Source organism: Ostrea edulis, chromosome 3 (genome assembly GCF_947568905.1).
Source record: "Ostrea edulis chromosome 3, xbOstEdul1.1, whole genome shotgun sequence".
NCBI lineage: Eukaryota > Metazoa > Mollusca > Bivalvia > Ostreida > Ostreidae > Ostrea > Ostrea edulis.
In genome coordinates this window covers 13,839,206-13,852,413 of record NC_079166.1, presented here as the reverse complement: position 1 = coordinate 13,852,413, position 13,208 = coordinate 13,839,206, and the positions used below count along the sequence as shown (strand labels likewise).

Genomic DNA, 13,208 nt, shown 5'->3' with positions numbered 1-13,208 from the left:
TTTTCACAATTCTACATTGAAGGGAATGACCCTACTATAAACTGGAAACTTCCAGCACGTAAAGTTGGTCGTATGTCGTAAGCTCTTTCGTAAAAATTTTCCCTGCACTGTACGAGTTGCAGATGACGTCACAGTTGCCAAATTAAAAAAAAACGTTTCATTTTCCTTTGTATGGTGTTATCAGATTATGGAACAATCTTCGGGGCAGTGTTCGGTAGGATATAATCGTCATATCTTGATTGTTAGGGATAGTAAAGGGAATTATTTAGGTCAGGTCAACGCGTCTCTCCCCTAGATACCCCCTCGGGAGCAAATAATCACTAGATAAGCAATGCAATTTAGAATCTTTTACGTAATCTTGAAAAGGGGGAGGGTGCCAATTTTTTTTCCCAGTCTGTATTAATAAATACATAATCATTAATTTTCCATTTGAGATTGGAGTGACTAATTCCAGTGTTTGATAAGAATGTCACAAACATATTAAAAACCTTTGCAATTGCCGAAATATAGAGGAAACTGGAAATATATGGTTCATTCAGTTTCCATTATTCATCTTACATTTCCCTCTACCATCTCGAACGGGAAAATTAACATAGCAAGGGCTTTCTATATTACCCTTCACTGATCTAGATTCGTACATTTATGCAGTGTAAGAAAACCGTCACCACTTCGAAAAATTATCATTTCATCATGCCGGATACGCCGCACCATAATGTGAATTTATACTACTTACTAAGACGCGAAATGGAACGTTTTGTTTATTTCTTTTATCTATCAATATATCTTATGGTGTCCACAGCAGTAAGTATTTCTTGGTTTTATTCTTACATGAATAATATTATTTTGCTTAGAATGGATGTATACGTAATTTTGATCTTATTGTACACTAAAAGGTACACGTATATCTATGAGGTGTGCCTATTTTTAGATTGTCTGTAGGTAGGCCAGTGTTGAAATTAAGAGCATTTTTGATAGTTATATCCCTCATCCGCCAGGGGAAATTAATTATTTCAGATTACTTTCCCACAAAAAAACATGGGAATTTTTCAAATTCCCTATATAAATTTCATACTCTCTACAAAGGCGATCCTTACCTTTGTCAGGTAAGGTGACTGGTATTCTTATTTTAGATTTAATCCATCCCGACAATTATTTTGCCTTGCAATGAAGATCGCAACAATTTGTTACATATAGTGCAGAATTCATGTTGCTTTCATGGGGTTTAAATGTTCATGTGACTGTCATCGTGCTCACATGACTGTCGAAAGAACACCCTACGACTTTATTCAGACAAAATTAAATTAATTTACCACGGCAGTATGTAACATTTTTAAAAAACGTGTATAGGGGAGCTACCACATGAATACAAATATACCCTATACCCTCTTCTACTACTGCACTCAATGAGAAAAATGCGTTTGATTGCACGTTATTTGCATTATTTGATAATACATCAGTAATTAAGCAAAATCATTTCAGCATTTTAATTTACTCTACTCTGATTATAGTTGTAGAACTGTTGCTCTCTGTAAAATATTTTGACGAAACAGAGAGCTACAGATTCAATCCTTATAAAAACCTTCGATTTACGGCGCACAAAAAAACCTGCGCACGGTTGAGGCCCGATATCGTTGTATTTTAGTGTTGCTGTCTCATAAATTTTATATAAAAAAATCTTAACATATTTTCCTACTATACTTGTGTCCAAACATACCTTCAGATATTCATTAAAGTCCCATACGACCCGAAAACTCGTATCTTCAAATGATTTCATTTGTTGACGTAGCCATGTTAGGTAGCCGGTCAATTCGAACTCTGTTGCTATTGGTATTTACTCACAAAATTCGTTGTAAGTTATGTATTCGCTCTTCATTTATTATCACCACGAATAATTAATAGAAATAAAAATATAGAGTTTTTCTAAAGGTAGAATAAGTTCTTGATGTATGAAAAGGCTATAAAAGCCCATTATGGTCCTTAACACGTGTGGCAGGGATAGAGACCGAACCAGACTAATGAAAGCCGCATTTGCCGTGAGTTTAGCTATTTGAATGACTATCATTTAATGAAACTGGGATGAAAAAATATATATAATGTTTAGCTAAAATATTTGTGGGGATACTGTGCAAGTATGGATATGAAACGAGATTTCCCCACACTTCCACACTCTACACGGGCATTGAGAATGAAAGTGGGATACAGTTATTAACATACATTTAAGAGGCTCATACACAGGTCGTGAGTTCAAGACAATTCCATCGTCATCGAAAGCAAGTTTTTTTTTTACTTACCTAGAAGGTCGAGCGGTCTAGCGCGCTGGTTACATGCTGCTAGGAGAGTTGGTTCCGCAGGTCGTGAGTTCAACCCCGGGTAAGGGCGGAAGTAGGTATGCAAATAAAGTGAAATTTTCTGTGATATATATATCATTAAAATTGCACAAAATGTCCATGGTATAGGTGATAAGTTGAAAAAATATATCCAACAATGACTAAGTACACATGTCCAACGATGACTAAGTACACATGATCCACATTTAATTAATTACATTGTACTCTTTTTATAAAACTTGTTACACCCTGAAGAGCCAAACAACACGGCGAAAGCGCTAAGCGTAATTAATTAAATGTGGATCATGTGTACTTAATCATCGTTGGATATATTTTATATATATTAGACAATCGCAAGGAATCTCCCCGATTCTAATGGCTCCAGGTCAATCATTTCTAAACGAAATTTACTTATTTAATGTAACACGAATAACCAAAATGGACCTCACGTCCATTATCATGTAAGAAGCTGAAAATACAGTGTATAATAAAATTGTACGACAAAGCTCCGGTATATGATAACTTTGTCGTTAAACACGGTCAATGACTGTCCTATGCATTCCCCCAGTACCTGTTGAACAGCGCATGATGCGTCCCAGACCGCACAACAGATGTCGCATTGTCTTCATGATTACCTTCGATATGGAGAGGACATAAATCCTTAACTATCTGTGGTATACGAAATTTGAAACATTTGCAAATCTAAATTGCGGTTTGATTGTACTCATATCAATCCATTGATTATTGGCAATATCATTACAGGAATCTGACGTGAAATGCCAGCCCACTGAAGTCCTTGTAAAAGAAAGAGTCGGCTATGAAAAATGGCAGTATGAATGTAAAAGGGTCTGTCCTTCACACCAATACGTGTACAGAAAAAAGTGCTACGACAATTGTCCAACTTACACGAGTGCTAAAGAAAATGGATTCATAAAGTACTGTGTCAGTGACCTCGAGAACTTCAATTGTCCCAAATCAATTTGCCAAAAAGAATACCCGTTTTGTTTCGACGGCAACTGTATCGACACCTGTCCTGAATACACGATTGGTTATAATAATTCCTGTGTCTTGAAATGTCCCTTAGAAGCGAGGTATATGACGGCACACTCATGTGAAGGAATTTGCTATACAGGAAGGAAGACATGTTTTCAGAGGTGTCCAAGTTCACATCCGCAGGTGTTTCGATCGCCATTTCTTTATCACTGTTTAAAGGAATGTCCATATTTTACGGTGACTAATGGTAGTAGATGTGAATTTTCCTGTCCGAGTGATAGTCCTTTTCTTTTTAACAACACGTGTCATCCCACGTGTCCTTCTTCAGTTCCTTTTACCTCTCTGAACATGTCGGCCTTTAATAAGATTTTCGTTTGTTCCGAACGATGCGATGCGATGATGGGGTCTTACAAAAACGTATGTGTTTCTATTTGTCCCAGTAGATCACCCTTTGAATATCAGAGAAAATGTGTAAAGAAATGTGGGAGAGATAGCCCGTATGTCAATACATCACCATCTAAGAAGTCTACTATATATTACCAGCAGTGTGTTGCGGAGTGCCCACGTGACAAATTTCTCTGGATGAAGACCAGACGATGTGTGACCAACTGTCCCAGAAACACTTTATTCTTCAAGAAAACGTGTGTTTCTGCATGTCCTCGACACTTTCCCTTAAATTACACTAAAGAAAATCAAGGAAGGATTGAACACGAATGTGTGAGAAGATGTCCGGGTGATGCTTATCATTTCAAAGATCATTGTTTTGACCAATGCCCAACCTATTTAAAGCATTACTTATCAAATTGTACGACAGAATGTCCGACAACATACCCATACATAATAAGCGATAATAACACTTGTGCTCTATCATGCCCAAAGAAGTATGTTTATAACGGAAACATATGCGATAAAAAGTGTCCGAAAGACAAATTTTATATTGAAAACAAAATATGTGAAAAAACCTGTTCAAATATATCGGCTTTTCAGAAAAAAACTAAACAGGGGATAATATGCCTGAATTCCACTTCATGTCCCAACGATACAGTGATAATTGAGGGAACAAACCGATGCATAGAAAAATGTCCCAAGACCATGTTAATTATCAACAATATCTGCAGATATGTGACTTCCTGTCCGTCCCCTTTCTATACCGAGAATTCTACACGAGGAAAAATCTGTACAAAGAAATGTTCCAAAACTTTATACGTTGATGGTCATTTCTGTGTCGAATTGTGTCCAAAAACCAAAGTCCTTGTGGGGCAAAACTGTAGCAAAGATTGCCCAAATTCCAAACCATGCAAACATTTGAATAACACTGATTATAAGAATCCAATGAATGTGTGTGTTCAACATTGCCCAAATAACTATGATAGTTACATATATCCAAAAACATGCGAATGTGACAACAAAGTACATGGTGTTATCAATAGAAGTTCTCCGCCTCTCTACACAGGATTAGCGTGGACATTTTTTTCTCTTTCGTTTATTCTCTGGCTTTTATTTGGCTGCATGTGTTGTTATAGAGGAGTGAAATGTCCTAGAAAATCTTCTCAAAGAGATTCGGTACGTGGTGGGATTACATGTACTATTGCCACTACTAAATCACAACCCCGATTTAATATATACATGTATATTCGGCTAGTTTCAAACGAATATAATAGTCCCGATGATGAATAGTGAATATATTCAACCGGAGTTGTGATTTTCTTTTATTGTTCTCCAGGGTACACAGTTCTCCCCTGTAATAGCTCTAAAACGTCATTGTTATTTTGGATTTCAAACATTTCGGTTGAGCATCACTGAAGGGACATTATTTGTCGAAATGCGCATCTGGTGCATAAAAATTGGTACCGTATAAGGTTTACATGATATCAACAGACCTACTGACTTCACCAGGATGAATATGGGCGAAACTCTTACTAGCTTCATTTAGACCTACTCGTCTGATCATGTCCCTAGCAGTGGTACTATGACCATTTTTGAACACATTTTTCTTCTTTTCAATTCTGTTTACAATCCCTCTTAATTATTTTGACCTTCATAACCGATTGCTTACATGTAAAACCCATTTATCAGTTTCAGTGATTCTATGTATTTTGCACGTCTACCCTAGACATGATCAGTACGGGAATGTCTGATGTTGATTCAATTTCCTGGGCTGCTTATCCTTAGTTTTTATTTGGAGTTGGTCCACTTTGTTTACTTATTCAAACTTGTTATTTATGTAGCGGTCAGCCGGGTTCGATCGCCAGTGGCCAGTTAGCTCAGTTGGTAGAGCACCTGACTAGAGATTCAGGGGGCCCGGGTTCGAATCCCGGTCTGGTCCGTTGCATTTTCTCCCTTCCTGTTACATTTTGGTATCGTAGACCAGCCCCTGGAACTGACAGGTTAAAATGCCTGCCAGGGGATAAAGATCCTGGGTTGATGATGTCTTCAGTTGTGAAGACATTTAAGGAGGGAGGAATGTAGCGGTCAGCCGGGTTCGATCGCCAGTGGCCTGTTAGCTCAGTTGGTAGAGCACCTGACAAGAGATTCAGGGAGCCCGGGTTCGAATCCCGGTCTGGTCCGTTGCATTTTCTCCCTTCCTGTTACATTTATATCATTTTTCTTTTAAATTTTTGTTCATTTCTTATTTCATACTTAATTTTCATAGTGTTCATTCATTTACATATTTCATTTTTATTAATTTTTTTTATCAATATTTGTTTTTATCATTATCTTTTGTAAATTATTTATTCTTATGCATAGTTAAAATAGAATCTCTATGAGTACGAATTAGCTTTACTATTTGTCAACGTAACATGGTTAACTCGTTCCACTTGAGATTCATTAAGTATATTTTTGTCAATTCGTACATTTTGGATCAGCTCTTTGGATGAATAAGGCATGTCCTAATTCGTTTCGCTTTTAACATTGATTAGCAAGCCGAAAAACCAAAAAATCATGTAGTGACATAATGAAGTAATTAAATACCGCTACAGGTGTATCCCCATACTAAACACGGTTATGCAAAAATAACTTGCGTTCCTTAATTTGATTTTGACCAATCAGCGACTAGAATACAATAAGAATTAAAGTATTACCAAATGATGGTGTATAGTAGTTTGGTATTTTTCAGTCTTCGTTCAGTTTTTAATTTACGAAATCTGTATCGTATTTAAAAGATGCGATGATGATATCATAATGATAACATATCCTTGTTATGTTTCAGGAATATTCATGTAATCTGATTGAAGAGGAGCTGCATACAGGCTGAATTAATTCCTTTCTTCGTGAACTGATTGCATGCACATACAACATCTTGTGAACCGCAGAAAAGTATGAACGAGGCATTCTAGTTTGTATTCAGGAGATATATTTTATCCAACATCCACTATCTGACGTGCTGCTGAATGGATGTTGCTGTGAGAATTATTCTAAGTTTCAAATCGCTACAAAATATTATGTGTGTGTGTGTGCATGTAGGAAAATGAAGTGTGATGGTAAAGATGACACATAGCCTCTGTAATTAATGCAATCGTCAGGAAATTTCACATTCCGACATTCAGTAGAAAATACTAATTCGTCCCCAATTGGGATTACAAGACTAACTGTAATAAACATTGAAAAAGCATATATTCTTGGACAGTTATTCTCTCTATTATACAATTAACATAGTAGGCAGGCTACTGACAAACAAGTTGATGGTGCAGGGGTTTCTTCGGTCTTGTTTAAAGTCAGCATATTGCAAATTGTATGGTCGTTATAACATGTATGTTTAATAAGTTAATTATGCAAACATGAACCATTTTTATCTTGCAATCTTTATTTCAAAATTGTTGCTGGGTAGTAATAATCTTGTTTCAGTAACTTAATGTCCAGGTGGGGCAAAGGCAAGAAGGCGAAGGAGCAAAGTTGCGATGACGAAGAACGATATCAGATTCCCTCTGCTGCCTTTGCGTTTTCTCTCGCCGTGTCCTCGCAACTTCACATTTTTGCCTTCGCACTTTCGTCCCTAGACTGTCAAAGTTTCGCTCATTTGAATTAATTTTAGTTAGTATCAATGGGACAATTTCTATGTCATCCTTTTTCCATGATGAATATTCTAAACTTGACACGTTGTGAATTCACCGATCATGGTCTACAAGGTCACAAAACTATTAAAATACATGTAATCAACATCACAACTGAATTTGGTTAATTTGTAGATATCCCAGACACAGTGGGTCACGTGCGCCACTTCAGGTCCTCAATGGGTCGTGGCTGGATTGAAAGGGTTAGGAAGGCTAAGCACTTGGTGTTCTGACATATTAGGTTTTCATATCGAGTTGATTGTTTCTTTAACACCAGATATATTGAATGACGGTTAGTCCCTCCTGTTCTTTCTATGTCACACGGCCAGTGGTCACCTGACCATTAGTTTAAACTATCTTACTTGAATACATTCACGGCCTCCGCTTTACTATTTATTCTGCAATATCGCAACCTTGAAAGCTTATATTCTCACCTTGTATCATCACTCGCTTGAATATATATATTGTATTATATATAGTGTAACATATGATACCTCATGTGCTAATTTTCATGTTAAAGTATGTCCATTCTGGATAAAATTCATTATAATTATTGTACTTGATTCTAAATTATTTGATCAAGCTTGAGCAGCATGTATTATGTCTTGTTTTAACTCAGATTTTGTTCACATAACGTATAGTCATACCGTTCGTGTTTTGACAACATTCCCCATTTCGGATAATGTATATACAAATTTTATTCTCTAAATTCCTTCGTAAATACGGCAAAATAATGCTTTATCTTAAATTACAACTGTTAATAATTACCAGATATTCTACTTTGTGCAGTCTTGAGTTGTGTCATTACTTATTTCTAAGTGAAATTGTCAATTACCGCTCGCTTTTTGGATGTTAAACCATGCGTCCTCTCGTCTGATTGACCGCTGTATTAATCATCATGTCATATTGTGATTCTGCCACCTGATTTTTCATTATTTAATTATGTTGTATATTGATTTTACCATCAATTATTGTAAAATGATACTGACCACTATTTTTGTCTATATTTACCATATGGTGGTAAACTATTATCTTATTTTATCAATCTCATCGACGCACTAAGTTGTGAAGTTACACTTCCGTATTTACATATATCCTTGCGCGCACTACTTTAGAAGGGGCCCAGATTCAAATCTTGATTTTTGTAACAAAGCAACGTAATCTTAGATATTTTTATTCATTAAACCAATTACATAATTTAATGTCAATATTATATAAGCAATCAGGACAAGGTCTTGTGCTGTTCCTTAAATGTTTATAAAGGGTTTTTAATCAGCTTGTTCGGAAATCGGGAACTGTTCAGAATTTCCATAGATCCGTACAGCGTTTGGATTAGGTATAAATTTTCCGGACAGAAAGGACAAACGCTGATTGGTCGTAGAAGGTTATATAAGGAACCCAGCTTCAGCATCTCGTCACTTTTGAATCTTCATCCCTAGGGTTGACACACTCAGAACCAAATCTTCAGAGAAAGTCTAAGGTATTCAAGATGATAAATCTATTGTAGTGGATGATTCTAATTTTTATAAGGACTTTGCGCGTCCGGATAGGACAGGTTTCGAGTAGATATCATTCCAGTCATGTAGTCTAGTAGTTTGTTTATTTATAGATCATATCGAGTTATTAATTAGGGCTTATGATCGGAACATTTGTTTCCAAGTTTAGAGGTTTATTTGTTAATTTAAGTAACGTTTATGTCTTTTGATAGTTGTCCGGATAATTTGTTCGGATTCCAGAGTATTTTACAAAACTAAGTTCACCTAGGTTATTCTTGTCCGGAATGGGTTGTCCGGATTTTCGGCATTATTTGTTCGGATAAGCTTAAGCTAAAATAAAGTCAGTTTAGGAATAATTTATTCATAATAATTTCTCTTATATGTAAGGGGTATCGTAGTTGAATATCAAGGACATTTAAGAAGTTTAGTGTCAGATATATGACTGGCGTCATGAGAAAAGGGCCCTTATCTTTCGACGTCACAATTCACAGAAAACGACGTCAAAGTTCGTGAACTTGAAACGTCAAAATCGCGGAAACGTAAAAAAAAAAAAAAAAAAAAAAAAAAAAAAAAAAATATGTTTGTTGATTATATTTGCTTACATTCTGGATGCATTAATTATATAAATAATCACATGGTAGTTCCAATATAGAATCTGTATATGTCCGAAAAGAATTCTAGTTAGATATTACATGTCATTAATTGTACTGAACGGGTACAAATACCTGTGTTTGTTAATACGTACGGGTTTCCATGCTGAATCGTACCGATATTTGTTAATTATCGTAGTACATATTCTTCTTAGTTTTGATGCACCTTTAATTTTAGATTAAATATATACATGTATTTATATCCATACAGTATTTGATTTATCTCACATTTACAGATCTATGCACATTCCTGTATACTTGTACCGTATACACACGTAAGAACTCATCGGAAGAAACAATCTATTTTCCGAAACATACTGATATGTTATATGGAGCTGTAAAATTAGATTTCTGATAAGCCACCATTTTAATTCAAATTGAGACAAACATTTCAGGTCAAATAATGATAATACAGTTACTAATTATTTAGTGGAAGTTTTATGTCTAGAACCCAAGAGGTGTAGTATTGTATGTATTTTAGATGATTAAACACAACTTAATATCGCCATTTAAAGTAGTAAATAGTATCTATATATATTACATGTAACGATAACGAATATCAAATAATTTGATTTCAGCTTATAGGCCCTAATATGAAAAATTAAGGAAAAGTGCTTACGATTTACCATAAAGTCACGTAGTACAAAGCGCGGGGGGGGGGGGCTTACGGAGAAGTTGGCTAATATTATCGACAAGTCACCAAAAGGGGAAGTCACTAAATAGATCTTGTTTAATGTAAAAATAACTATGCATGTAAAAATAGCGGGAAATGAACGTTCTGAAAACAAGGGGACAATGCATAAGGACTGTAGGGCTCTTGCATATTGTACTTGTAAGGGTACGTACTAGCATTATGTATAAGATTATTTCGTTGTGCATGATACTTGTATGAAGCATGTGAAGAATGAACTTCCAAGTCACAGGACAACAATGGACTCGCCATTTCGTTTCCGTACGTGATTTTCCAATACAGTGAATACGGATTGCCAATCCCTGCAGTACCTTATGTCAAATATACAGCCCAAATCTCATGCACTTCTTTTGCCAGCATCCTCGAAAAAGATATGGTTTTTCACAAGATACAATTCTGTCTGTGAGGGGAGCAATGGTAGATCTGTCATAATTCATGTTAGATGCGGAACTGTAGCTAAATTCATGTTTATTGGTAAAGTTCTACAAATTTTAAAAAGAATAATTATTTAAATGATATATTTAAACAATTGCTATGGTGTCCTGAAAATATTGACAAAATAAGAAAAGAATTATATCAAGATTCAGGTGGGATTCTGAATTTAAGCCAAAACATGCTAGTTTTCGATCCAGTTCGTCTCCCCAATGTCTAATACTTGCGGATGCCCCGGTGCATGCATGTCTATGTAAACTTTTACTATTTCACGCACACAAAGTGAATAAATGCGACGCATGAACAGCGAATTTTCATAAACAACCACTACATGTATTTCATTTTACTACTGCATGTCCGGTGGTTACGTTGCCATATTGTGAAACATTGCATCTATATATTTAGTGCAAATTAAGATGCAAACAAAACAACAAGTAGTAAGGTGGGGCTGTCAACAATTTATGTTTTCCTTACATTAAAATCGCCCGTCTCAGATCTAATGTCTGTCTAATATGTAGACCTACTCGATGCCGCGTGTTGGTCACTGTCTCAAAGGAGGAGAAACAAAATTTCTCAAGGTACAGTCATATACAAAAGTAAAAACTTCTTCACGCGATTCAAAACACATTCAAATTACTACACCCTATATGACTGCTGTACCATTCAGTTTGATTTCTTTTTTATTCACATGACTACTTTTTTTTAACTTGGGAAAACGGTTTCTAAGTATTACAAACGATCTATTGCAAAATAACGGAATGCATTTGTGTTTTCAATTTAAGATATAATTCCATGGGTATGAAGTTCCAGATATAGAAATATTTCTGCATCTCGACTCGCAGTTTACTATGAATGTGTAAACCTCACTAGAGAGAATAGCACGTATACGTGCGCGCCGTCCGATGCCTCTTGTTCAAAACAACTGTCTCAGGTTCATTAAACCTTGGATTTCTTTCCAAAATTCTAGACAAGAGGGACCCTCTAGTTCACAACACCAAGAAAAAATCACCTTTTCGGGGCATGTATGTACGGGGCGGTAAAAATAGTACAATCACTACCTTATTCATGAAGACTATAAGATCGGCGTTGGTGGTTCAAATGCCGTCCCATCGCCTTAACACTGTTTTATTCATGGCACATCATACAGATGTCATATCCATTCGCGATAGTTGTGCAGGTTAAATAATACATGTATATACTTTCTCTGTAATTAATTGATAAACACACTTTGTGTTGGATAGCGCTCTTTTGTATCAAGTCTGATTCTTTTATTTTCTTAGATCAGAATAAAAATTGCTACGTTATGCCTTACTTTTGTTGGTGCATTTTGGTCGAACCATATAAAGATTTCATTAGCCTGTCCATATAAAAAAAATTTGCAGATACTGGATGCTCGTACATTTATTGGTATCTCTCAACGGCAGTAGTTTTAATGCTTTATTTGGTTAAAATATAGTTTACATTTGCGATAGACAATTGTTTTCTTTCAAACCTGGTAAGAACAGTGTAAAGTGAAATGCACGTGCGTAGTCATCGCTCACAAAACGATGCTGTAGTGGAACTGGAATACACTCATTTTTGTAATCTGTCGGGTATTTCAAAGTGTGCTATTTCGAAATTTTTACTTTCATTTCCGGCCGTGTTTGACGAAAAGCTAATTACATTGTGTCGAAACAGAGCTGTTGATATATTTAACAGGAGACTACCGCGGGTTTTAGCTAAAGGTGATGTAGCTATATATCTGATTAAATACAAAATGGAACTTATATTATCATGAATCAAATTCATAAGACAAAAATACATGTACCGTCAGGCAAGATCGTTTGTAAAAGACTCAGTCAAAGATGTACCATGTCTCGCAGTGGCGGATCTAGAGGGGGGTTACGGGGATTGCAACCCCCCTTTGGATTCGCTAAATTAAAAAGAGAGACAGTGAGTGAGAGAGAGAGGGGAGAGAGAGAATGACTATAGAGTTATTAAAATCCTAGGCGATGAAAATTGTTTATACAATTGTGCGTCAACATTTCTATCAGGTGATGACAATTCAAATTATCTTTTATATAGTTTGTATCTGTAATATTTCATTTTATTTTTTTTTAAAAATATAACGAATTACTGGGAGTAAATCGGAATGCATTTTAAAACGGGATTCGTTTTAAAATCAAGAGTGACAGATCTACGTCTGATAATTATACAATAACATTAATCCAAATTTGAATTTAGAAATACAAATTGATAGCATTCCTGTTAAGTTGTCGTTTAATTACGTTAACGTACGTTATAACAACTCTCATTTCAGTGGCGGATTTAAGGGGCGTAATCGTCCCCCTCCCCCTAAAATTTTCAAATTAAGGTAAATCGTGATATCTTGTTTAGACAAATGTACTAAATGATAAAAGAAGCAATACTTTCTTTCACTCCCGGAGAAATGAATGACAAAATCTTTTTGCTTTCTTGAATTACTTCATTGGGCGAACTTAATTTTTTCCAAAAACCCTTAAAATTTGCGTCATTTTACTAATTTCACCTGATTAAGAATGATAGAAAATAATAAAAATGACTTAAAT

The 13,208-nt window shown here is 35.6% G+C and overlaps 1 protein-coding gene across 1 annotated transcript; it reads left to right on the top strand.

Annotated features, from left to right (window-relative positions):
- The first annotated feature begins 701 nt into the window (after positions 1-701).
- LOC125674822 (proprotein convertase subtilisin/kexin type 5-like) lies at positions 702-10,223 on the top strand. The gene is made up of 3 exons (XM_048912126.2): positions 702-801; positions 3,090-4,883; positions 6,532-10,223. Exons 1-3 carry the CDS (start codon positions 745-747, stop codon positions 6,574-6,576), a joined length of 1,896 nt encoding a protein of 631 aa, XP_048768083.2. The 5' UTR covers positions 702-744; the 3' UTR covers positions 6,577-10,223.
- Positions 10,224-13,208: the final 2,985 nt, after the last annotated feature.